At 39.7% G+C, this 26,747-nt stretch overlaps 1 protein-coding gene and 1 non-coding gene across 2 annotated transcripts; both read left to right on the forward strand.

Annotated features, from left to right (window-relative positions):
- Positions 1 to 156: 156 nt before the first annotated feature.
- GSKIP (GSK3B interacting protein) lies at positions 157 to 25,231 on the forward strand. Its single transcript, NM_001194191.1, is given in 3 exon segments — positions 157 to 207; positions 20,152 to 20,410; positions 23,463 to 25,231. Coding segments are annotated over 2 exon segments (420 nt in total). The 5' UTR covers positions 157 to 207; position 20,152; the 3' UTR covers positions 23,625 to 25,231.
- On the forward strand, positions 22,528 to 22,717 carry LOC114679919 (U2 spliceosomal RNA). Its single transcript, XR_003732009.2, has one exon. It is a non-coding gene; the product is annotated as a U2 spliceosomal RNA (small nuclear RNA).
- Positions 25,232 to 26,747: the final 1,516 nt, after the last annotated feature.

Here is a 26,747-nt window from a genome sequence, read left to right on the forward strand (position 1 = left end):
GCGAGACCCAGACTCCCGGCGCGCCGTCGGGCGCTGGCGGAAGTGACACCACACAGGGGGCCGCGGAAGGCGGGCAGAAGGGCGGGAGCTGGAGCAGTTCCGGCTCCGAGGGGGCGGGGCGGGCGAGGGCGGGGAGGGAGGGGGCGGCACCGCCGGTCGGCTCCAGTCGCCTCCGGAGGGAAGAAGCAGAGGACGCCGGGTGCGCAGGTAAGCAGCCGCCGGGCGGGCTGCGGGCGAGGGGCGGCCTCTGACAAGGGCTAGGGGCTCGGGGCGCCGGCGGGCCGTGGGGCCTTCCGGACGGGGACGCGACGCCGCGCAGCGGGCTGGGCCGAGAGGGGCGGCAGGCTGCAGGGGCCCCGCGCCGGTGTTAAGAGGGGTCTGGGGGCTTGTTAAGACCGACCTGGCTCTCCCGGCCCCCCCTCAGACCTCGGCGCCCCAGAAACGCACGCTTGGGGCTCCGCCGTCTCCGCGGGGAGGACTGGAGCCCTTCTTGAACATCCCCGCCCGCCCCCAAGCATTGACCGGTGCCCATTGTCAGCAAGTTCTTCAGCCCCCGCCTCGTTCAGGTATTGTTTCCGAGGCTTCCTCTTCGTTGCCGTTCGCCTGGCGGTTTGCAGAGCGCTTCTCGCATACGCTCGCTTAATCCTGGGTGTGTCATACCAACGATCAGGAAACTTGGGTTTTCGAAGCATCTGTGGGCAAAACTGCATTCCTTGAGAAATGTTGAAGGCTCCTGATCCCGCGGGAACCTGGGTGAAGAACTTGGGCTGTTCTGGTCGTCTGCGCAATCGTATTTCTGCCTTTTGGGAGGCAACTCCTGCAGAGGCGGAGCCGGCTCTTAAGTTAGTCAACCTCGAAAGGCCTGGGTGCCGGTGTTCGATGGCCCAGAAGCCAAATGTCCTGGGTTAGAATCCTGGCACTGACACCTATTAGCCCAGCCACTTTGAGCCGGCCACTGCCCTCCCCGAGTCCACGTTGCCTCCTTTGCCCAGTGTCAGTGGATTAAAATCTTATGTGCATGGATTTATTAGGAAGATTAAATGATATGAGTAGGGCACGAACCTGAACAGAGTCCTGAAACATACAGCTGTTTAATCCCAGTGAATTAAGACGAGCAGTTTAAGGAGTGAAATATTTACTGTCTCAGCAACTTTCATGAATGCCTTGGAAATACTGCCCAAAATGTTGATAGATGGAGAAACATCTGATTCCGCTTTCCACAACCACCTTTTCGTTTTAGAATCAGGGTGCTCTGTATGCAGTTGCTTGGATTGTTGATTCCCCTAATTCCTTGTAGACTTACCCCAAGTATTCTCAGTAACTTAGATTCCCTTGCTCTTCACTCAAAAATTTTGTTAAGGTCTGTTAAATGAACGTCACCACAGTTGATGATGTGAACAGTATCAAGAATCAGGCAGAACCTTCAAGGAGTTTATGTTCTAAAGTGGAAGGTCATTGGGCATGGTGGTGCCTGCTTGTGGTCCCAGCTACTCTGGAGGCTGAGGCGGAAGAATCGCTTGAGCCAAGGAGTTTGAGGCTGCAGAATTGCATTCAGGCTATCCATAGACTGCCTGCAATTTCAAATATCAGAAAGGATCTTACGAGCTACGATTATGCCACTGCACTCCAGCCTGAACCACAGAGCAAGACCCTGTCTCTTTAAAAAATAATAATAAAGTGGAAGTTTGTTCATTTATTCAGTAAATGTTTATTGATTGCATTCTGTGTGCCAAGCACTGTTCTAGGTGCTGGGGATACAGCAGTGAACAGATAAGTCTCTTCCTTCCCGGAACTTACGTTTTATTGAAGGGAGGAGAAACATGCAATCAATGAGTGAATAATATGCTTTGTGGTGATAAGGGCTGTTGGAAAAACAAAAGCATTGTAAAGGGGATGGAGATGGGGAAGAGAGAAGGGACTTGCCATTTTTATATGAGATGGTAAGAGACATTCTCTTATTTAATAAGATTACATTTTAGCAGAAACTTGGAGAAAGCTGGGAAGTGAGGCACACGTATACCTGGAAGAGTTGTTTTCCACGCAAGGGGAACAGCAAGTGCAACGTGCTGTCACAGGAGAATGCTTGATGAGTTTAGGGAACATCAGGAGTGAGTGAAGGAAAAAGTAGAAGCTGGGCAGTTGGGGGCTGGGGGCGCAGAGGAAGCACATCATGTAGGGCCTCCTGGGCCTTTGATAAGAACTTTGGAGCCGGGCACTGTGGCTCACTCCTATAATCCCAGCACTTTGGGAGTCCAAGGCGGGCAGATCACTTGAGGTCAGGGGTTCAAGACTAGCCTGGCCAACATGGTGAGACCCTGTCTCTACCAAAAATATATTAAAAAGTAGTCAGGTGTGGTGGCATGCACCTGTAATCCCAGCTACTTGGGAGGCTGAGGCAGGAGAATCGCTTGAACCCAGGAGGCGGAGGTTGCAGTGAGCGGAGATTATGCCACTTCACTCCAGCCCTCCAGCCTGAGCAACAGAGTGAGACTCTGTCTTTAAAAAAAAAAAAAAAAAAAAAAAGAACTTTGGCCTTTACTCTGGGTGAGGTGGATTTAGGAGAGAAGTGACGTAATATGGCCTCAGTTTCTATGGGATCATGCTAACTGCTATGTTAAGAATAGTCTGGTGTGGAAGTGGGAGGACCAGAGTGAAAACAACAAAACCAGTTAGAAGGATATCGTAGTAGTAATCCAAGGAAAAGATGACAGTGGTTTGGACCAAAATGGTAGCAGTGAAGATGATTAGTTAGAAGCTGTTGGATTCTGGATATATTTTGAAGATAAAACATGTTTGCAAATAATAATTCTAATATTTGCCATAAAAGGAATATAAGCAAGGTGGTGTGAAAAGTCAAAGGTGGGATCTTATCCGGCAATAAATTAGAATAGGCTTTGGAAGGTTTGAAATAGACTTCTGACAAATAGATACGATTTGAACTTCTTTCAGCAGCTATTAAATAAGTGGTTTCTTTTTCAATATACAGTTGCATTCAGGCTATCCATACAGTGCCTGCAATTTCAAATATCAGAAAGAAAAATTAAAACGAAGGTTTTGCGATAACAAATATGCTCTCTTCAGAGTATTGTGTGTAGCCTTGTAAACTTTATGCTTTCTAGGAGAAATTCAGTATAAATATCCAGGTTTAGGACCTGTCATCATGATGTCTTTGGCTACAGTAGGGAACAAACTCATCCCAATTCACAGTGCCGTTTTTGTGTTTTGTGAAAGACAAAGTACTTGTCACAAAATGTTAACACCTTGCATTACTTCAGGAAGATGAAAATAATTACCCTGGCCAGGTGTGGTGAAGCGTCCCTCTAATCCCAGCGCTTTGGAAGGCCAGTGCCGGGAGGATCACCTGAGACCAGGAGTTTGAAACCAGCCTTGGTGCCAGAGCAAGACCCTATTTCAAAAAATAAAAATAAATTTTAAAAAGAAGAAAATGATTACCCAATCGAATATTGTCAACTTATTAAGAATTATATAAAAGTTTGAAGTGACAGGTGAGGGGCTGTATGCCAGAGGCTAGATGGGTCATGGCAAAATAATTGTCCTTCAGAGAAATCTGTTAACATGGGAAATGAAAGAAAAGCCAAGGAGATGTATTTGACCTTTTTTTATGACTTGCACCTGAGGTAACAGGACTCTGCTGTCAGGGCTCCATGCCTTATGGCTCTTGGAGGAAGAGCAACACAGCAGCAGCCAATCCCCTACATAATGTAAAGAGCACGTAACTTGGAGGCACATGGCTTGAGCTTCAGGGCAAGGCTTTCATCTTGAAAGATAGTGTTAAATACTTTTAATAGAATAGATGATATTTCTTCAGCTGTTTGCCCAGCACAGTTCTAAGCACTTGCCATGAATTCACTCATTTAGTTCTCTCTATACACTTAAAGGTAGATGCTATTTTAGCATCAGTTTAAAGAGGAGGAATGTGTAACTGAGAAAGATTAAAACATCTTTTTCTAAGTCACAGAGTAAATTAAGTGGCCGAGCTAAAATTCTAGCCCCAGTCAGTCTGCTTGAGAGCCTGTTAACCATCACACCTTACTGGCCCCTTCTTGTTCCTATTGAGAAGATTTTCCAGGTTGTAGTGTATGGTACAGATAAAGGTAATCATGATTAAGATACTGTATCCTGCCCTCAGCTGACTGTTACAATGTCAACCGAAAGGTCAGACTTTGAAGGTGAAAATTTGCAGTCTCTGTAAAGCTCTTGAAATCTTTCTGGGACTGTTCTTTTGTCAGGCTAGGTATATATGACTGTCTTTACCCATTTTTTTGTCATCAAGGTCAAAGCTCTTTGATGCTCTGAACTCGTAATGAAACAAAATAGTCTAATAAATTAGGAAGTAAAGAATCAACGATTTAGTAATCAGTGTCATAATAACCAGTTTTATGAATCCTCCAAAAACACAAACACCTGAACACCACCCAAAAATTATGCCAACAGTTGGAGAAAGAGCTGGTTCCTAAATAATTTGTGTATGATGTTTTCAGGAATCATTTATGGAAACTTTACATCAGGTGATACAATCTACCAGAATAAATAATAGCAAGTATAAAGTATTCCAATTTTTGTCTCTTTGCTAGAAAGAGCATATTGCTCAGGATCTGGTAGAGATCCTGAAGTTTAAATGGAAAGCAGTGAGGTTTTCTACTTCATGTCTCTGTAGATATTGATTTATGTTTGTTAGAATGTACTTTAAATATAGTGCCAAGTAATACTTATTTCCTAGAGGATTATATAGAAATAAGAAACTGTCATACCTGGATTTTTGTTTTTTTTGTTTAACATTCCATTTTTGAGTGTTTTTTCCTAGAGTCTCATTTACAGTTTCTGGTTTCAAAGGAAAGATTTACAGGATTGTATTGCTACACTTTTTTTTTTTTTTTTGAGACAGAGTCTCACTTTGTCACTCAGACTAGAGTGCATGGTGCGATAGCTCATTGTAGCCTCAACCTCCCAGGTTCACCCGATCCTCTTCCTCAGCCCCTAAGTAGCTGGGACTACAGGCTTGTGCCACTATGCCTGGCTAATTTTTGTGTTTTTTGGTAGAGACAGGGTTTCACCATGTCGCCCATGCTGGTCTCGAACTCCTGGCCTCAAGCAATCAACCTACCTTAGCCTCCCAAAATGCTGGGATTACAGGCATGAGCCATAGCACCCAGTCAGTGTTGCTGTTTATTTACAGTTTGTAAAAACTCAAATTAACCCTGTGTATTTCTTTATTCCTGAGTTCCCTCCTTAATCAACAAAAGCACTGCTGTGGTTTGGAAATGGTTTGGCCCCACCAAGCCTCATGTTGAAATTTTATCCCCAGTGTTAGAGGTGAATCCTGGTGGGAGGTGTTTGGATCGTGGGGGTGGATCCCTCATGAATGGGTCGGTGCCCTTCTGAGTGAATGAGCTCTCACTCTTAGTTCCCCTGAGAATTGGTCTTTGAAAAGAACCTCCTTTCTCTTTCTATCTCTCTCTGTATATGTCTCCCTCCCTCTTCCCTACTCCCTTTTTCTCTCCCACTTCCCCTCCCTCCCTCCCTCCTTCACCACGTGATCTGCATATCCCGGCTCCCCCTCTGTCATGAGTGGCAGCATCTAAGGCAGAAAATTGGTACTGAGAGTGGGGTGTTGATATAAAGAGACCTGAAAATGCGGAAGCAGCTTTAGAACTGGGTAATGGACAGAGGTTGAAAGAGCTTGAAGGGCTCAGAAAACAGGAAGATGAAAGAATGTTTGGAACTTATTAGAGATTGGTTAAATGGTTGTGACCAAAATGCTGATAGAAATATAGACAGTAAAGGCCATGCTGAGGAGAGCTCAGAGGGAAATGAGGATCTTATTGAGAACTGGAGCTAACGGGACCCTTGTTACACTGTAGCAAAGAACTTGGCTGCATTGCTTCCATGCCCTAGGGCTTTATGGAAGGCCCAACTTGAGTGATGACCTAGAGTATCTGGTAGAAGAAATGTCTAAGCAGCAAAGGGTTCAAGAAGTGGTGTGGCTTCTTTTAACAGCTTAGGATCAAATATGGGAGGAAAGGAATGATCTAAAGTTGGAATTTAAAAGGAAAGTAGAGCATAAAAATATGGAAAAATTGCAGCCTGGCCTTGTGTTAAAGAAGGAAAGAGCACTTTCAGGAGAAGAATCCAGTTAGTTCAGATAAAAGGGAGCCAGATGCTAATAGCCAAGACAATGGAGAAAAGGCCCTCAAGGCATTTCAGAAATCTCCTAGGCCGTCCCTCTCATTGCAAGTCCAGAAGCCTAGAAGACAAGAATGGTTTCCACAGTCAAAGCTGTGGGCGCAACTGTCCTTTGCCACCTTGGAATGCAGCTCCCTGCATCCTGGTTGCTCCAGCTCCAGCTGTTTCAAAGGGCTCCAGGTACTCAGCTCAGGCTGCAAGCTGTATGCCTTTGCAGCTTCTATGTGTTGTTAGGACTTCAGGGCACAGAATGCAAAAGTGGCAGAGGCTTGGCAGCTTCCACCTAGATTTTAGAGGATGTATCAGAAGGCCTAGGTGTCACAGAAAGACTCTGCTAGGATGTTGCCAAGCAGAAATGTGGTGTTGGAGCCCCGATGGAGAGTCTCCACTGGGGTATTGACTAGTAGAGTTGTGGGAACAGGGATGCCATGGGGACCACAGAATTGCACAGCCACTGGCAGTGTGCACCCTCATCCTGGAAAAGCCTCAGGCATTTGACTCCAGTTCATGAGAGCAGCCACATGAGCTGCACCCAGCAGAGCCATGGAGATGAGACTGCCCAAAGCCTTGGGAGCCCACCCCTCACACTGCTGTGCCCAGGATGCAGGACATGCTCAAAGGAGATTTCGGAACTTTAATGTCTGCCCTGATGGGTTTCAGATTCTCATAGGGCCTCTTACCCTTTTCTCTAGGCCAATTTCTCCCTTTGGAAAACAGCATTTATCCAATGACTGTTCCGTCATTGTATCTTGGAAGTAAATAACCTGGTTTTTTACTTCACAAGCTTATAGCTATAAGGAACTTGCCTTGAGTCTCAGATGAGACTTTGGACTTTTGAGTTGGTGCTAGAACAAGTTAAGAGTTGGGGCCTGTTGGGAGGGAATGGTTGTATTTTGAATATGAGAAGAACATCAGATTTGAGAAGCGAGGAGTGGAAGGCTATGGTTTGGATATGGTTTGTTTCGCCCCACCAAGTCTGTTGGGAAAATTTGATCCCCACTGTTGGAGATGGGGCCTGGTGAGAGGTGTTGGGGCAGGGTTGGGGCAGGGTGGGGTGGAGGTGTCAGTTTGAGGTGGGAGAGGTGCGGATCTCTCACGAATGGCTCTGTGTCTTTCTCCCAGGAACGAGTGAGTTTTCTCTCTCAGTTTCTGACAGAACTGGTTGTTGAAAAGAGCCTGGGTGTCCTGCTCTACCTACCTACCTACCTACCTACCTACCTACCTACCTACCTACCTGTGTATCTCCTCCACCTCCACCCTTTCTCACTGTGTGATCTTCACACACTGGTTCCCCTTCCACCATGAGTGGAAACAGCTGGAGGCCATTGCAAATGCTGGCACTGTGCTTCGTGTACAGCCTGTGGAACCATGAGCCAAATAAACCTCTTTTGTTTATAAATTACTCAGCCTCAAGTATTTCTTTATAGCAATACAGAGAGACTAAGATAAGCACAATTCTGTTGTCTAGATTTATAATTACTAGAATATATATATGTTTGTGTCATTACTGAAAATGGGGTGCAGAATAATTTTATAAACTAGTGTATAAATGGGAAAATAGGCCGGGCGCGGTGGCTCACGCCTGTAATCCCAACACTTTGGGAGGCTGAGGTGGGCGGATTATGAGGTCAGGCGATCGAGACTATCCTGGCTAACACAGTGAAACCCCGTCTCTACTAAAAATACAAAAAATTAGCCGGGCCTGGTGGCGGGCGCCTGTAGTCCCAGCTACTCAGGAGGCTGAGGCAGGAGAATGGCCTGAACCCAGGAGGCGGAGCTTGTAGTGAGCTGAGATTGCGCCACTGCACTCCAGCCTGGGCGAAAGAGCAAGACTCCATCTCAAAAAAAATAAAAATAAAAATAAAGATGGGAAAATAGCCATTCTTACTTGAATTACAAATACTTTATATTTGTGATACTACACATGATTCTGAATTAAAATTTGTTATTTAAAATATATATATCTGTAAGCTATTGAAAACAGATTAAATGTTATGTGTTACAGAAAGCAGAGGTTAAATTGGGTTTTAGCTTTGCCTAAATTCTAAATGTTGCTGATAATAATTAATAAACTTTATTCATCTTTACTTTCAAAACAGTTGTTGGAAATGCAGATAAATTCAGAGCTCTTGTTTTATTTGCAACTGATGCTACCAGTTATTTTAAGTGTCTGAATAATAGCCTGATTTCTCTAAGAAAAGGATTTCTGCTTCCTACACCCTATACTTTCCAAAGGATCGCAATTTTTAAATTGTTTTTTCTTATTGAAAACAATCATTTTCTTTTCACCATAGGAAAATTCGAATGTTAAAAAATTAAAACTATCAATAATATTTTGTGTTTGTTTGTTTTGTTTTTTTGGGGGACAGAGTCTCATTCTGTCACCCAGGCTGGAATGCAGTGGCACGATCTCAGCTCACTGCAGCCTCTGCCTCCCGGGTTCAAGAGATTATCCCGCCTCAACATCCCCAGTAGCTGGGATTATAATGGCCAGCTAATTTTTTCTATTTTTAGTAGAGATGGGGTTTTGCCATGTTGGCCAGACTGGTCTCGAACTCCTGACCTCGAGTGATCCACCTGCCTCAGCCTCCCAAAGTGTTGGGATTACAGGCGTGGGCCACCACACCCAGCCAAAACTATCAACAATTAATTTTTGACAGAGCAATAGCATAACTGAAGTGGAAAGAGTTGCAAAAACTTAGAGAAAGCCTGACTCAGCCCTAACCTTGTATCCTTTTACCAGCTCCTGCCTCTGCTTTTTAACTTTATACTGCCAGACACAGTGCCTGAAATTTTCATCTTCTTGAATTAATTCCTTGGGTTAGGGCTATACTTGTCAAACTTATTTTTCATGGAAATAGTCCTCACTCAGATGTACCTTTTAGAGGCAAAGGAAACCCTAGACGCGTAGGGGTGCAACCTAAAGAGGATATGACTTGAGAGATCCAAACATTTGTGTACTTTTTCATTAACATTCTAGGCAGTTTTGTAATATTTCCTGATATTGATATAGTAAGAGCAATGTGTATGTTCCAAGAATATCTGCCATGTTTGTCCTGAGTCTTTGTATACTCCTTGTCACAGAGCCAAGTATCACACTTGAGAAGCAGAGAGTTAGAATTTTCTCTGTGTTTTATTCATTCAGAAAATATTCAACGAAGTCCTCCTTTATGCCAGACACTGTGCTAGTGATATGTATATCACAGGCTCCCATCTTCATGGATCTGTGGTAGTACAGACACAAAAGTTATTTGCCGTGAGGCTTAAGTACAGCAGTACCAAAACAGAGATACTGTTCAGGAAGATACAGTGATTGACCATCTTGAGATCAGATACAGAATCCTGAAATAGGTTTGTCTGAGCTGAATTTTAGAGGTCTAAAGGTCTTCAAAGTAGCGTTAAAATAATTTTTTTCAAGTTAAAAACATGGATGCCATAAAACATATGGTGAGCATGTGTCAGATGCATTTAATTCATTAACGAAGGAAACAGCAAGACGGTAAACGTTGGTTCAGAGTGGTATAGGAGAGAGACTAAAGTCAATGAAAGAGAAACCAATAAAATAGGCTTGCAAAGTTAGCTCAAAACTGATTATTGGAACTTCCCCTTAAGGCCAAGATAGACTAACAAGGACCTTCTCACCTTAGTTTAAAAAAAAAAAAGAAAAGAAAAAGTGGGCAAAATATATGAAACAATGTTTTCAAGACTTTTGAGCATCAGGTAATGGGCAGTAATCCCTGAGAAGCATGATACAAATATGGTGAGCCTGTTGCCCCAGTGTATTGCCTAAAGCCAGTCATAGCACTGGAAAGAAAAAACCAGGTAAAGCCTGATGGTCTCCCTGAATTGAGGACATAGAGCTAGAAACCCAAGAAGGCCAAGGCAGCTAGGACAGAGAGTCCTAGGAAGTAAATAGCTTCACAGAAAGCAAGGACTGTGAAGATATACAAAGGGTCTCCCTCCAGCCTGCAGCTGATTACTGATTCACGGCTGTAAGTTCACTGCCCTAGGCTGGGGAAAGAACTACCAAAAAGAATTAGAGGAGGGGCCAGGTGCGGTGGCTCACGCCTGTAATCCCAACACTTTGGGAGACTGAGGTGGGTGGATCACTTGAGATCAAGAGTTCGAAACCAACCTGACTAACATGGTGAAACCCTGTCTCTACTAAAAATACAAAAGTTAGCCAGGCACGGTGGTGGCTGCTTGTAATCCAGCTACTCAGGAGGCTGAGGCAGGAGAATCGCATGAACCCAGGAGGCCAAGATTGCAGTGAGCTGAGATAGTGCCACTGCACTCCAGCCTGGGTGACAGAGCAAGACTCTGTCTCAAAAAAAAAAAAAGAAAAAAGAGAGGAGGATACTCAGCTTGGGACTTTCTGAAGCAGAGGCGATAGGAAAATTATAAATCTCCTCATTTCTTTGGAGCCTAAATTGGTGGATCTTCCTCTTTATTGGATAATATCAAATCATTTTCCAAAGTGTTGTGCCAGTTTACACTCCCACTCAGTGTCTAAATGTTCTCTGTTCTGCGTCCTCAATAATACTTGATTTAGAAAATTTTTCATGCGTAGACTCAAAAAGGAAAATGTTTTACCAATCTGCAAGATGTTAAATGTTACCTCATTTTTTTTTTTTTTTTTTTGAGACAGAGTCTCACTCTGTCGCCCAGGCTGGAGTGCACTGGCTGGATCTCAGCTCACTGCAAGCTCCGCCTCCCGGGTTTATGCCATTCTCCTGCCTCAGCCTCCCGAGTAACTGGGACTACAGGCGCCTGCCACCTCGCCCGGCTAGTTTTTTGTATTTTTTAGTAGAGGCGGGGTTTCACTGTGTTAGCCAGGATGGTCTCGATCTCCTGACGTCGTGATCTGCCCGTCTAGGCCTCTCAAAGTGCTGGGACTACAGGCTTGAGCCACCATGCCCGGCATGTTACCTCATTTTAATTATTTCTATGATTTCTAACTGTGAGTGTATTTTCATGTGTTTAGTAATCGTTTCTGTTCTTCCATTAAAAAAAATAATTAGAGGAAACAATTTTCTGAGCTAAAGCAGGACCAGGGATAATTCTCATATCACACAGAATAGAAACCCTCGTGATTCATAGGGCACTGGGTAGAGTACTCAGAAAGGTTTTGCCTCTGTAATGGGACAAAATTAACTAGAGATTAAATACAGATCTTGTTTAAAAGCAAGACCCAGAAGGATTAAGCTGTTTCCAGATAACTACCTCCCAAGACAATGCTCAATAATATTTATTACTTTTTAAACTTTTTCTCACCATGTGTCTAGCCAAATGAATTCAATAATATTTAAAATAATATAAAAACATTCAGCACCAAATTCACAATGTCTGGCATCCAGTCAGAAATGACCAGGCACGCAGAGCAGCAGAATATAACCTATAATTGAGAAGAAAAATCTGTCCGTTGAGACTAACCCAGAAATAATACTTGAAATTAGTAGGCAGAGGGCCGGGCGCGGTGGCTCAAGCCTGTAATCCCAGCACTTTGGGAGGCCGAGACGGGTGGATCACGAGGTCAGGAGATCGAGACCATCCTGGCTAACCCGGTGAAACCCTGTCCTTACTTAAAAAAAAAACAAAAAAAACCTAGCCGGGCATGGTGGCGGGCGCCTGTAGTCCCAGCTACTCGGGAGGCTGAGGCAGGAGAATGGCATAAACCCGGGAGGCGGAGCTTGCAGTGAGCTGAGATCCAGCCAGTGCACTCCAGCCTGGGCGACAGAGCGAGACTCCACCTCAAAAAAAAAAAAAAGAAATTAGTAGGCAGAACATTACAACACTTATTACAGCTGTATTTTATATGTTAAAAAAACTAGAAAAAAGATTGAGCAAATTAAGCAAAGACATGGAAAATGTGTTTAAAAGATTAAAAGACACAAATAGAATAGATACTGAAGAAAAGATTAACAAACTTGAAGACATATCAATAAATCAAAATGAAACAGAGAGTGAAAAAAATACAGCAGTGAGGAATGGGACACCTTCACTTGGACTAATATACATAAAATTAGAGTCCCCAAAGAGGGTAGGAACACATAAATGTTTGAAGAAATAATGGCTAGAAATTTTCCAAATTTGTTGAAAACTATAAACCTATAGATTCCAGAATCTCAATGAAACCTAAGGAAAAGAAGCATGAAAAAACTACACCAAGAGGAACAAAGATAACAATGACATCAAATGTCTCATGGGAAGCAAGACAAGCAAGGTGATAGTTGAGAAACATCTGTTTCATTTTTTTATTTTAGAGACACAGGCTCTTACTATTTTGCCCAGGCTGGTCATGAACTGAGCTGAAGCAGTTCTTCCACCTTAGACTCCCCAATAGCTGGGCCTGCAGGTACATGCTACTGCACCCAAGAAGCATATTTAAAGACTTGAAAGAAAAAAAAAAAAAAACTGCCAACCTAGGATTCTCTACCCAGCAAAAATATCTTTCAGAAATGAAGGTGAAAGGGAGACTAGTTCAGACATAGGAAAGATGAAAGGATTCATCAACAGCAGACCTACACTACAGGAAACGTTGAAAGAAGTTATTCAGGCAGAAGGAAAATGATACAGATAATACATGTAGATATAGATCAGTACAAATGAAGGAGCACAAAAAATGGTAATTATATAGTTACATATAAAATACTACTTATTACCTAAATCTCTGAAAAATAATTGACTGTTTAAAGCAAGAATATTATTATGAAGTTTATCATTTATGTAGAAGTAAAATATGTGACAATAGCAAATGCTACATAGTAGTAGTGTCTTGTAAAGTTCATATACATGCAATAGTATAGTATTAATTGGAGGCACATTATGATAAAGATGTATACTATAAGCTTTAAAGCAACCACCAAAAACATGCAACAAAAAATATAATAAGAACCAAAGGATATAAAATAGAATCCTAAAAAGTGGTTAATTCAAAAGCAAGGAGGAAAATAAGGAAAAGGGAATAAAGTACAGATGGGACTAAAAACAAATAGCAAGATAGCAAATTCACACTCAACTATATCAATAATCACAGTAATCAAATTAAATGTAAGTGGTCTAAACACCCTTAGTCCATTTTCAGTTGCTTATAACAGAATACCTGAAAGTTGATAATTTATAAAGAAATTTATTTCTTATAGTAATGGAGGCTAAGAAATCCAAGGTAGAGGGGCCACATCTAGAGAGGGCCTTCTTGCTGGTGCAGACTCTGCAGAGTCCTGAGGTGGCACAGGGCATCACATGGTGAGGGGGCTGAATGTGCTGGCTCACATCTTTTCCCCCTCTTCTTGCAGTGCCATTAGTTCTACTTGCATGGTAACCCATTGAACTGTTAATCCGTAAATGGATTAATCCACTCTTTGGGAAGAGCACTCATGACCCAGTCACCTCTTAAGGCTTCAGTTTTTGGTGCTGCCACGTTGCATTGGAAATTAAATTTCAACATGAGTTTTGGAGGGGACAAATATTCATACCATAGCACACCCCAATTAAAAGATAGAGGTTGCCAGATGGATAAAAAAGCAGAACCATACTACATACTGCCAATAAGAAACCTATATTAAATAAAAAGATATTTGTATTTCCGTTCCCAAGACCTTAAAACAGCCTATTATATCAAAATCAAATTCCTCTCTCTAGGTGTCAGCACGCTGTCAAATTGAGCCATCCCTGCATATCCTTGTACTTTAGCCCGACTAGTTCCTGCCACACCCTGTGCTGACCCTTGCTTATGTTTTGTTCCCTACGCAGAATTTTTCACAATTCTCAAGACCTTTTTGCTTATTTATAACTCTTTATTCGTGCTCATGCCAGACCAGTTTTGACTGACCTGTCCCCTTAGTCAAGCCCCATCATAACTAACCATTGTCATAGGTTATAGAATGTCAAAACTCTTAGAACAGTGAAGAATTTTCTGCCCATTTACCTTATTTTGTAGATGAGAACTCTCTGAGACCAATGAGATTATGCGGCCAACTCAGGTTCATACAAGTTTAGTGATAGTGTAGCAGGACCAAGACGTATCATTGTTTTCTGTAATTATCTGCCACTCACAATTAAGTATGTTTGGGGAGAATAGTTATGATGTGTGTGTATGGCATTAATATTTGTGCAAATATTTTATGTGCCTGTCTTCTTTCCCAAATTAGACTGTGAGCTACCAGTAGACATCTTTTATTAGTATTCTAGTGCTTTAAAAAATGCTGGGTATGTAGGTACAGAGTGGATTATGATATTTGATTAATAAACCTAGAATCTGAGTAGACAAGATTATAAAACATAGGATGATGATTCATTAGTTTTTACTATTTGAAACGATGATAGATTCCTTTATGTACAGTAGTTAGGATTCAATTATATCTCAATTTCCAAATTTTGCTACTCATATAAAGTTTGATTCAGTGCCTTTACATCCGCTGAGATTTTTCAGCCTTAGTATAAACTCTGCTTATTATATTATCTGCAAGTTTTCACAGAGGTCTAGACCTGTGCCATCTGATAGAGTGGCCACTAGCTATTTAAGTTTAAATGAACCAAAATTAAATAAATTTTTAAATTCAATTTCTCCATCCCAGTAGCCAAACTTCAGATGGCTATTAGCTGCTGTATTGGAGGACAACAATAAAGAACATTTCCATCATCACAGAAAGTTCTGTTCATCTAGAATTTCTTATATGATGATAAATTGTTTTGTGTACAAAAAGGGAAAGCAAAGATTTTTACAGGATTCACATTGATGAGTCAACCATTCTGGTAACCTGATGGCAATTCTAAAGTGTCAGTAGTAATTCCAGTGGTTGTTCCTTCACTGAAATGGGCCTGTATTTTCTCATCCTCAATGGTACAGGCTTCTAGTCAGGTACACAGATAATCCATTGAGCAGAAAATATATATTCCATCTTTACCTTCTGTTTAAGTGTGTATTTATATGTCTTAAATATTTTAATTGTGGTAGAATATTTATATAAATGCTTATAATAAGGTATCTGCTCAAAATATTTTTATCTTCTGGGGTACATAATCCAAAGTGTGGAAGCTGCTTCTCAAGTGTCTGTCAACATAGCAACCTAGCTGCTCACTGCTCTTCCTCTGTAACTCCTGTCATCACAGTTAGCTGTCGTCACCAGCTAACTGACTTCATGGTTTTTGTCTCTTTTCAAACTCCTTGAGAGAGAATCTGATTAGCTAGACCACCATCCGGAAGTAGTTGGGCAAAGCTCTTGACTTAAGACATAAATAAACCCCTTGCCAACCTTGAGATGGTGCCTTTAATTGAAATACCCATCCCCAGTACATTTTGCTATGATGATGCTGGAATTAAAATACAAAGCATGAAACCCATGATTCAGAAACCTTTCCAGAGAAGGCAATGGGCTTGGCAAGTATTCTAGACCTCCTTTTAAGAGAAGCATGTACTGCCTAGCACCTTATGTTGCCCATCAAATGTGTTCACTGAAAATAAATTATGGCCAAGCACAGTGGCTCACACCTGTAGTCCCAGCATTTTGGGAGACCAAGGTAGGAGGATTGCTGGATCCCAGGAGTTCAAGACTAGCCTGGGTAAACATAGGAAGACCCTGTCTCTCCAAAATATAGAATTACCCGGGCCTGATGGCACCCACCCGTAGTCCCAACTACTTGGGAGGCTGAGGTGGGAGAATCATTTGAGCCCAAGACTGTGCCACTGCACTATGGCCTAGGCGACAGCAAGATCCTGTCTCGTAAATAGATAACTCTCCAAAAAAAGGAAGAACAGAAAAAGAAGTCATTTGAATGTTTTTATATATGTTAAAGATTGAGGAAGGTATCATAAGCTGAGGAATTCGGATGTCCTCTAGAAGTTAGAATAGGTAAGGAGTTTTCTTCCTGAAGCCTCTAGAAGGAATACAGACCTGCTGAAATCTTGCTTTTAGACTTCTCATCTCCAGAACTGTAAGAGAGTAAGTGTGTGCTATTTTAAGCCACTAATTTGGTAATTTATTATAGAAGCAAAAGGAAACTAATTGATATCCAGATTCTACAAAGCTTTTATTAAGCACTTTCTACATGACAGGCACAAAAATAGTCATCATCATCATCATCTGAGCTCCATTTTCTAAATCTTTTTACCCTCATAGGGCTGTTGTAGAGCTAAATCAATCACTGCCTTTCATCATGGGTAGACTCCTAAATCCAGTAGAATGCTTTCTGTTGCCAGTAAGATAATAGGAATTTGTTGGCTCCAATAACTGAGAAGTGCAAAGGCTGGGAAACCAGAGTGGACTCTGGCCGCATTTCTCTGTGAATCTCTTGGCTCTGTTTTTTTCCGTTGTCAGCATCGTGCTTGGGCTAGTGGCCCCATCTCAACGTGGCTGCCTGGAACAGCTTGGGCTGTGTGCTGTGACTGAACTATTCTGATTAAAGTGACCAGGAAGGCCGGGCGTGGTGGCTCATGCCTGTAATCCCAGCACTTTGGGAGGCTGAGGCAGGCAGATTGCTTGAGGCCAGGAGTTCAAGACAAGCCTGGCCAACATGGTGAAACCTTGTCTCGACTGAAAATACAAAAATTAGCCAGGCCTGTGATCCCAGCTACTCGGGAGGCTGAGGCAGGAGAATGTCTTGAACCCAGGAGGCAGAGGTTGCGGTGAGCCGAGATCACGTCACTGCACTCCAGCCTGGGCAACAGAGCGAGACTCTGTCTCAGAAAAATAAAGTGACCAAGAGGAATTTCAGGTATTAATTAGTTTGGAAGAGCCTGTATCTGGGGATTGGAGTCAATCTCAGCCAAATTGCTTGGTTACTTTACTTAGTACGGGAAGGGGGCATTATGGTTGCCCTTGGAAAATATGGGTGGTCGTAGGCAGGGAAAAGGATATTGGTAAATAATCAAGAACCTGTTTCAACCAACAAAAAACAAGTTGTAATCATACCTTAAAATAATGGCTAAAAATGTTATTTATGTAATGCTCCATTACTTTAATTTGTATGTGTCATCAAAAGTTCTAAATTGTGTGTTACTCAAAGACATTTCAGGGAAGGTGTCTTAAAAGTTCAGTCTTAGGAAAGGTGTCTTCCTCCTTTTTTGCAGCTCGGTGCTGATTATTACAACTGTTTGGTGACCTACTTCACCGACCTGTGAGGATTTCTTCCCTTTAAGTACTGGATTCTTGATCTTTCTGCATCATCAAAGTCCTAATTGCAATGAATTAGACTCTTGCTTAAAAAAAAAAGCTTTATAAATGTAAAACTTTCTCATATAAACATCTTTTTATGTAATGATCGTTATTTCTCACATCTCTAATTGAAGTTCTTGATAACTGAAGCAAAATTAAGATGTTTGATACTCATGGTGTCAAGAGATTTATAGTAGTCAGTCATTTCTAAATCGTCAAAACTAGTAAAAAAGAAAGGGCTCATTTTGTATATATAAAACCAAATATAATCTTAAGCAGTATGCTGATTATTTTTGGAATAAGGTAAAATTTGGAAAACTAAATTTTTTTTCCTATATAATAAGTCAATTTGAGCTTTCAGTTACCCGACAGATTGCTCCAGCAATAATTGGTAATTTTATAATTAACTTCTGTTTGTAGCGAGTGACTAATTCTGTAAAATGCTATGAGAGACAAGATAAAGTCTTTAAAACATATTAATTGAAATAGCATTGGAGGAATACATTATACATTTGCTATGTAATTTTTTGAAATAGCTTTACGTATGTTATAAGTTGCCTTCAGCAAGTAGTTTTGACTTTTGTAGCGTGGAAATGACATTCAGCTGTAGGAACTCTAGCTTCTTAAGATTTTGCTGATAATTTAGAGCAGTGGCTGCACAGCAAAATCACTCAGGAGCTCTGAAAAAAATAACTCGTCTTCCAGAGATTTTTGATTTTGATTTTGTTTTTCTGCAGTGAGGAAAATGTATCTATAATTTTATAAGCTCTTAAAAGTAATTCTACTGACTAGCTTAAAGAATTTTGAATATCACTATCTTGAAGGATTTTGAATATTACACAAATAGGGCATAACTTGGAATAGCGATGGACTGTGTAATGTACCAGATCAGTGGTTTAAATAAATGCCCAAAAAATTGTCCATATTGTCAGAAAAAAATTGAGACTTCTTCTAAAAAAGCATTTAAGGGTCAGGCGTGGTGGCTCGAGCCTGTAGTCTCAACTGCTCAGGTGGCTGAGGTAGTAGGATGGCTTGAGCTCAGGAGTTCTAGGTTATGGTACACAATGATCACACACTGCACTCCAGCCTGGGCAACATGGTTAGACCTTGTCTCTTAAAATACAGTGAGTTTATTACCGTTTATTACCAGTCTAATCTAACTCCAGTGTGGTTAGGGGGTGGGACTAGACCTTGACCACAGTGTTCAAGTAGATAGGAAATGAAGGTTGATTGAATACGTGAGTGAATGAAGAGTTATGCTTCATTCACGACGACATATGCTTAATCCGTATCAGAGAAGTGAAACTTTACTTTTAAAACCTGCCAAGCAAAAAGAAAGCACAATCGCTCACCATAGTTTGTTCTATAAAGCCTTGTTTACATTCCAAAGCACTTTCACATTAATTAACTTTTCTCATTCACACATTTCAAATTTTAACAATACATTTAGCCAGGAAGATCTCTTTTAACCCCAGTCACAGAAAAGCTAAAACCACATAGCAGCCTGGCAGTAATATTGGATCCAGTTAACATGAAAAATTAGAAATAATATTTTTCAAAATATAACATTTGGGTCACTTCAAATTAGTGGTGAAAAGGTGGGTTATTCAGTAAGTGGTGTTGGGACAGTTAGCTATCCATCTGGAAAATAAAGTTATGCAAAATAAATTCCAGATGGATGAAAGAGTTAAATTCAGATACAACGAGAATTTAGGGGATTTTTAAAATGTGATCATGGGATGGGGAAGGCCTAGAGCAGAACCCCAATCTAGAAGTCATAAAAGGAACTACTGAGTGGTAGTATACTGTGGTAGGTAAAGACTTGCCGTCTGATTTCATGCAGTTTAGATTTATTTCCATTTCTGCTTATTGCAGCTCTATGATCTTAGAACTAAAAATATCCTATAAACATCCAAAAAGATGTTTACTCAAGGAAATAATATTACAACAATGAGCTATCATTCTTCACCTCTTAAATTGGCAAAAATTTAAAAGAATTGGAAAGAGGTGAAAAAGTACAGTCCCTCATATTCTGTCAGTGAAGTATAAGTCATACTGTATTTTTTTGAAGGGCAAATTGGCAGTATATATTAAAAGTTAAAATAGGTCAGGCGCAGTGGCCTGTAATCCCAGCACTTTGGGAGGCCGAGGCGGGCGGAGCACAAGGTCAGGAGTTCGAGACCATCCTACGTAACACGGTGAAACCCCGTCTCTACTGAAAATACAAAAAAATTAGCCAGGCATGGTGGCGGGCACCTATAGTCCCAGCTACTCAGGAGGCTGAGGCAGGAGAATGGCGTGAACCCGGAAGGCGGAGCTTGCAGTGAGCCGTGATCGCACCGCTGCACTCCAGCCTGGGCAACAGAGCGAGACTCCATCTCAAAAAAAAAAAAAAAAAAAAGTTAAAATAAGTATGTCCTTTAACTCAGCAATTTCAGTTCTAAATATCTGTCCTAGAGAAAAATTGTACATTTTAAAATATGTACTAGGATTGTTACTGAGGAATTATTCAAAATAGCTAAAAATATATATATATATTCTAAATGCTTATCAATATGGAAATTGACCTGTTGGGGGTAAGTGGAGAAGGGAGATTCTTTTTTTGAAAATCTATAGGTGTCTGTGATTTTGCTGTGAAAAAACACTAGAAATGTTTTTAGATAGTATTTTTCCTAAAAATTGTTAGCTAGTGTTTTGTACTAAGTAGCAATTGTAAGGCATGGCTACTTTTAATCAAATGTAGTATTTTGAATGTCTTTCTATAAACAAATTTTATAACTGCTTTTTTTCACAGAATGGAAACAGACTGTAATCCCATGGAGCTAAGCAGTATGTCAGGATTTGAAGAAGGTTCAGAACTTAATGGTTTTGAAGGAACTGACATGAAAGACATGAGGCTAGAAGCTGAAGCAGTTGTAAATGATGTTCTCTTTGCCGTTAATAACATGTTTGTCTCGAAAAGCCTGCGGTGTGCAGATGATGTGGCCTATATCAATGTGGAAACAAAGGAAAGAAACAGATATTGCTTAGAGCTCACTGAAGCAGGGCTCAAGGTAACTCACTTCTCTTTTTAGAAAAAAAAAATATGTCTTCACCACTTTATCAAAAAGAGAGGTATTGGGGAGGGGAAGAGTGTTAAATGAGAACTGAATATTCAGTAGCTTCTAAATTTTTTTAAGAAAAACTTTTTACCTAGAATTTTTATTAATTTTAAAGGCTTTTGATCGATACAGGGAAACCGAATTTTTTTGAAAAACATTTGATTTGCAGGGTGTGACTTTGTTTTAATCATGACCCCCAAAACTAATTTATTTCTCATCTATAGCTGAATGTGTTCACCAAAATTATATATACATTCTCTGCATTGAATGGGTTTTGCAGTTATTGTGTTGAAAAGATCTTCGTCAACCCCTTGGAAATGTCTCTTCTGTTAAAATAACATACTTGACAACACTGTTTTCCAACTCTTAGATCAGAAATAAATCAGAGCAGAACATTCCGCCCCCAGATTTCCAAGAGTGTCCCATTAACCCTTTATTATGAGCATCTCTTTATTATGAGAGCTCTTCTAGGCAGATTAACCTTTCCATTCTTTAAACCAAAATCATGAGTTTAGAATAGTAGAAAACATCACCTGAGAGCAACTTTTAATTAAAAAAGAAAAAACTATAGGACAGGCCTGTGGACTCTTGCCTGTAATCCTAGCACTTAGGGAGGCCAAGCTGGTAGGATCATTTTAGGCCGGGAGTTCGAGACCAGCCTGGGTAACATAGCAAGACCCTGTTTCTACAATATATATTTTGTTAATTAGCCCAACATGGCAGCACTTTCCTGTAATCCAGCTACTTGGGAGGCTTAGGAGGGGGACCATGTGTCTGAAGTTGCAGTGAGCTAGAATTGGGCCACTGTACTCCAGCCTGGGTACACACACCCTGTTTAAAAAAAAAAAAAAAAAAAAAAACTGTTATAAAAACCTTTGAGCTACTGAACAACGGGATAGACATTAGAAAATCTAAAATCTAGTTTTAACCTTACTAATCAATGAATCTTCAGTCTTAACAAATGTCATACATTTCTGTGTTTCTATATTTGTTCAAAGTAATTGTACATTATCATAAGGTGGTGAGCTAGGCCTACCTAAGCAAGTAAGAATGTCACATGATATTATCTTAAGTACATAAACATCTCTTTACTTCACTGGATTCAGTTTGCTGAAGATGAGTCGTGTATACTGTATATTCCTTGATGGAGCAAATTGCAAGGCCAGCATCTGTACTACCCTCAATTTCCTCACAGCTGCCAGAAAGATAGCTGCTTAACTTTAAGCATAGTACCTGAATTAACTAATTTTTGTGCACTTCTTTTCACATCCTTAAATTTGTACTAAAAGCTCAGAGTGTTTAGAGGCGAACCCTAAATCAGAAGTAGAGATAAATGACAGAATTAGTAAGCTAATTCTGTCTTGTGTTGGTTAATTCTAAGTTGGCGCTGGAGAGATACAAGGAGTTCTGATCAGAGAGTCAGCAGTCTTAAATGTGAATTTAAATGATCTTAGGTGAATCTGTCTACCCCTGAGAGTTCCTACTTCTTAATCTATAACTTGGAGATTTACAAAAACTTAAAATGATTTGGGGAATGATTATATGATGGTGTGATACAGAAAAATCTGAACCATTTGTAAAACCTGACATGTAGTAGGTGCTCAAGTATTTGTTTTTCAGTCTGATTCAGTTAACATTTATTGAGCAACTATCCTGTGTCAGCAATTGAAAATCAAACCATGAATAAGACATGATCCCTGTCCACCAGGAAGATCACAGTCTAACAGTGATAAGAGGAAGAAGGCAAACTGAACTGTACTCCACTGTAGAGAGTACAGTAGTCGAGCATGGATCTGAAGAGGTGTGATTCATTTTCCTTAGGCGTCTGCCTCTGCTTTTCATTTAAAAAAAAAAAAAAAAAAACTCAGCTTCTATTTCTAACATAAACTTTCACCTTCTATGGCTTAAGTAGATGTCATAAAAATTTAGGATTTATATAGGGAATGTACAAACTTAAGTCAGCAAAAACTAAATTAATTTTGCCCTATATTGTGATGGTGAACCATGATATACCTTATAATCTTGTCAGAAAGAAAAGTTGTAGCTGTGGTCACAGGAAAAAAAAAAAAATCACCTCTCAGCCTTTTGACTTAGATCAGTTGGAGTATCTCTTCTTATCAGTTTAATATCTGTTATATCCTCTATGCAAGGACAATATATTAAATGGATTTTTGGAGCAGGGAGATAGAATAGGCTTTTGCTCCATTCACTTCACTCATCGACCTGGTATTGCAATACTTCAGAAATAGTGTACCCCTACCAAGAAAAAAGAAAACACAGTAACATTCCCTTTTATCTCACAGAGTTGAGCATTTATTCCCTGTCAGATAAGAAATATATTAGGTGAAAGTGGCCTTTCAGATTACTAATAATAAAGCTAAGCAGTTATTAAAATGAATAATTAAATTATTAAACCAATTAATAAAACAGTTATTAAAATTAACAACTAATTATTAAAACTAAATTGTTAGGAATAATTTCTATAATTCTATTTATAAAAGGAGTAAAAAATGATAAAAATATGAACCAATGATATATTACCTATTACAAAAATATGAACTAATATATTACCTATTACAGTACTTAATATAGTGGACCCTCAGTATATGTGGAATTAAATAGGGTAAATAATAGTTGCATGTTTTAGAATATGAAAATAAAACGGTTTTTGTGTAGCTTTTCAAATTCTGCATTTCCTTGAGATTCTAAGTAAAACCTTTTAAATTTTAAAGAAAATTCTGTAGGGAGCATTTTAGTGGTGGTGTTTCTGTGTTACACATTGTAAGTTGCTGAAGTATTAAAGGTTGTTTTTAAAATGTGCATACTCTGACATTGATTGAGAAATAGTGTCACTCAATAATTATCCATGTATCTGGTGGTCTAGTGGCTAGGAAAAAAAAATAATTTTTTTTTTTGAAAGGATAGTTACTCACGTAAACACTTGGATTTTGTTTTCTGTACCAGCATGAAAACTAATGAATTCACTGTTGCATTTCTCTTGTAGGTGGTAGGCTATGCTTTTGACCAGGTGGATGATCATTTACAGACTCCCTACCACGAAACAGTCTACTCCCTGTTGGATACACTCAGCCCCGCCTACCGGGAAGCCTTTGGAAACGCACTCCTTCAAAGACTGGAAGCTTTGAAAAGGGATGGACAGTCATGACTACACTTTTTCCTTTCAGAGGGGCTGGTGCTGGTACAGAATGTTGATATAAAGCTTGAAATTCTTGCATATGGTCATAGAAAATGCATCTTTGGTTTTGTGTTTTTATCACTTGCTTTCAACTTAGGCTTTTGGCTCAGAAGATTATTGAATAATGATTTGTCTTAGTTTCTGTTTCAGTAAGGGAATTCTGAGGCCGTTGCTATGATACCATCATTAAGACATTCACATGTCTTCATATAATATCTCTTCATTTCAAATCCTAATCAGTATTTCATACTCTTATTACAGGGCTTTGATGCTGCTAGCACTGTCTTTTACATAGGAAATTCTAGATTTGCACAGTAATAGAGGAATTAGAATTACCTAACTATACACTTTGATTCAACCTGCTAAATCAGGGGTTCACTACTAGCTTGGAGAAACTTTGTAGTAATTAATTGCTACTAGCCTTATTGGAAACAAATTATCAACTAGTTTCCCCTGCACAAATTTTGAAATTCACTGCTTCACTTAATCTATTTATATTAGAAATAATGGATTAATAAAGATTATTTAATTATATATTACTGAACTAGTATTAAATGAAAAACAGGGACTGAAATAGTTCTGTATTCCGTGTTTGCAACAGCCAGCCAACTAAGCAGAGGATAAACCGTTAGCAATGAATGTAATAATTACTCATTTCCAAGATATCTAAGCACATAAGCAAATACAGGAACAGACTTCATTCTTTTTCTTAACAAAAAGCATCTTCAGTGTGTGATTTAAAAGAAAGATGATTCTGGTTTCCTAGAAAACAATATTTTGGCCTGTGTTGATTCTTATTCTGAATGTGTGTTTACATAATGTACAGTATATATTCAGAAAGTATTTTTGCTTCAACATTTACTTTCTATGATGTAGTGCTTTGGTATTCCCACAGCACCCCACCTTCCCCAACAGATGTACAGTGTTCTGTCTCCATGCAAAATCTACAATGTAATATGAGTGCATTGTATGGGTTTGAAACCAAAGGATGAATGAAGCATTCAGAGACTTAATATTTGAAAAAGGGATACTCAGTATTTTATATTTTATTACAGGTACTGATATTTATAAATTTAATAAACTGTACCATGCTGCCGCATGTTTTCAAGTACATGTTGAACAATAAGGATTGGGGAGTTGTTTTTTAATGGTCACCTAAAGCAGCTGCTGTAGAAATGTTGAACTAAAATTTTGCATCTGGTCACACCTTCATGCATTTGTCATTTGCAGATATTTTTCCATCATTATTAAAAAATAGGAACTTTTAGGCTCTGAAGATCATGTGGACCAGAGCAAATTAAAGTTCAGTTTGTGTCACAATTCATTGCCAGACTTCTTTGGAATGCTTTGTTTGATGATGTATATTCATTCTCAGCTTTATTTTCAGATGCTTAACTGGGCAATGAAGTCTAACTTCAGGTTGAACTTTCTCATGCTTAATCTCAGGCTAAATGTAAATGATATTTGTAAAGTTTGAATAAAATTCAGTTTACTCATTTTGAGTTAGTATGAAGAAAAGTGATTGTATGTTTAAGAATTGAAATTGTTCATTTTGTGATAAATGATTAATTCCAAGAGCTTGTTTCCATTTTTTAATTCTGCATTGTTACATTTGGATTTGAAGTGACTGAAGTGAGCTTTCTGTTATTACTATGAAAGAGAAATGAGGAACAAGAGGAGAGAACGTTAATAAAACTACACAGATATACATGAGAATCCAGATATTAAAACCTCCATTTTACCTGTTCTGTTTAAAGAACTTAACCAGCAGATAGGCCAGGTGTGGTGGCTCACACTTGCAATTCCAGTGGTTTGGGAGGCGCAGGCAGGAGGATCACCTGGGGCCAGGAGTACAAGAGCAGCCTGCACAACATAGATCCCAGTTTTACAAAAAATTATAAAAGTGTGGCCTGGTGACACACACCTGCAGTCCTAGCCCGTTAGGAAAGCTAAAGCAGGAAGATTACTTGAGCCCAGGAATTGGAGACTGCAGTGAGCTATGATCGTGCCACTGCGCTCCAGCCTGGGTGACAGAACAAGACCGTGTCTTTAAAAAAAAAAATTACAAAACTTAACCAGATAAATTAAGCCTTGATTTCACTTCTAAAGCAAAAAGAAAAAAAAAAAAAAACTTTTATGTAAATAACTCTTACAAATCAATAGGAAGAAAAAATGCAAACAGTGGGCAAATAATATTGATCAACTCAGAAAAAAAAATGCAGATGTCAGTAACTACTTGAAAGAGGTCCAACCCAACCACTAAGAAAGAAAAATTTTAAGTGATTGGGTCATTTCACCTACTAATTTTGTGATTCTTCTTATTTAAACGTAATACCAGTAAGGATTTAATGAGGAAGCACTCTTACAGTCTATTGGAGGGTATATTGGTGAAATCTTTCTGGAAACATTGGTAATAAATCCTTTACAAAGTTTATAACTTCTGAATTGGTAATATACTAGCAATCTAGCATAGGGAAATGATTCAGCAAAAAAAAACTATTATATAAGGATGTTCATTTTCCCTAATGAAAAATTGGGAAGACTCTAAAGAGTGGTAAAGTTATACTACATCTTTTGATGGAAAAATATGCAACCACTAACAATCATGAAAAAATGGCAATGAGAAAAAATTATGCTACATAAAAAAAGGACATAAAACTATACATACTGTGTTTTGAAAAATAATTGTATATGTAACAAAGAAATGAAGATTATAGGCTGTTAGTAGTCATCACTAGGTGATAAAATAGGTAATTTTCATTTTCTTAATGCTTTTTCACATTTTATACATTAGCTTGTATGTACTAATTAGAAGCAGGAAATGCAATAGATGTGGGGTTTAAGCTAGCTAGAGGCTGTCTAGCAAAAGCACCAAGCCTTGCTGAGTTGTGTCTGCTCCCAGGATCCTTGAAGAGGCAGTATGATTATGAAGAGTGCACACCTCATTTCCCATAATGACACTCTTCCCACCTTTCCTCCAGGTCCGGCTGTTACTAATGTACTTAAAACCATTAGCTTCTTCTGTTGCACACTGTGCTGTTCTCTCCCCGGTGTTCGAAAACATAAAATGTGCTGTTTGAATGTTGAGGAACA

This window comes from Macaca mulatta, chromosome 7 (assembly GCF_049350105.2).
Source record: "Macaca mulatta isolate MMU2019108-1 chromosome 7, T2T-MMU8v2.0, whole genome shotgun sequence".
Classification (NCBI taxonomy): Eukaryota; Metazoa; Chordata; class Mammalia; order Primates; family Cercopithecidae; genus Macaca; species Macaca mulatta.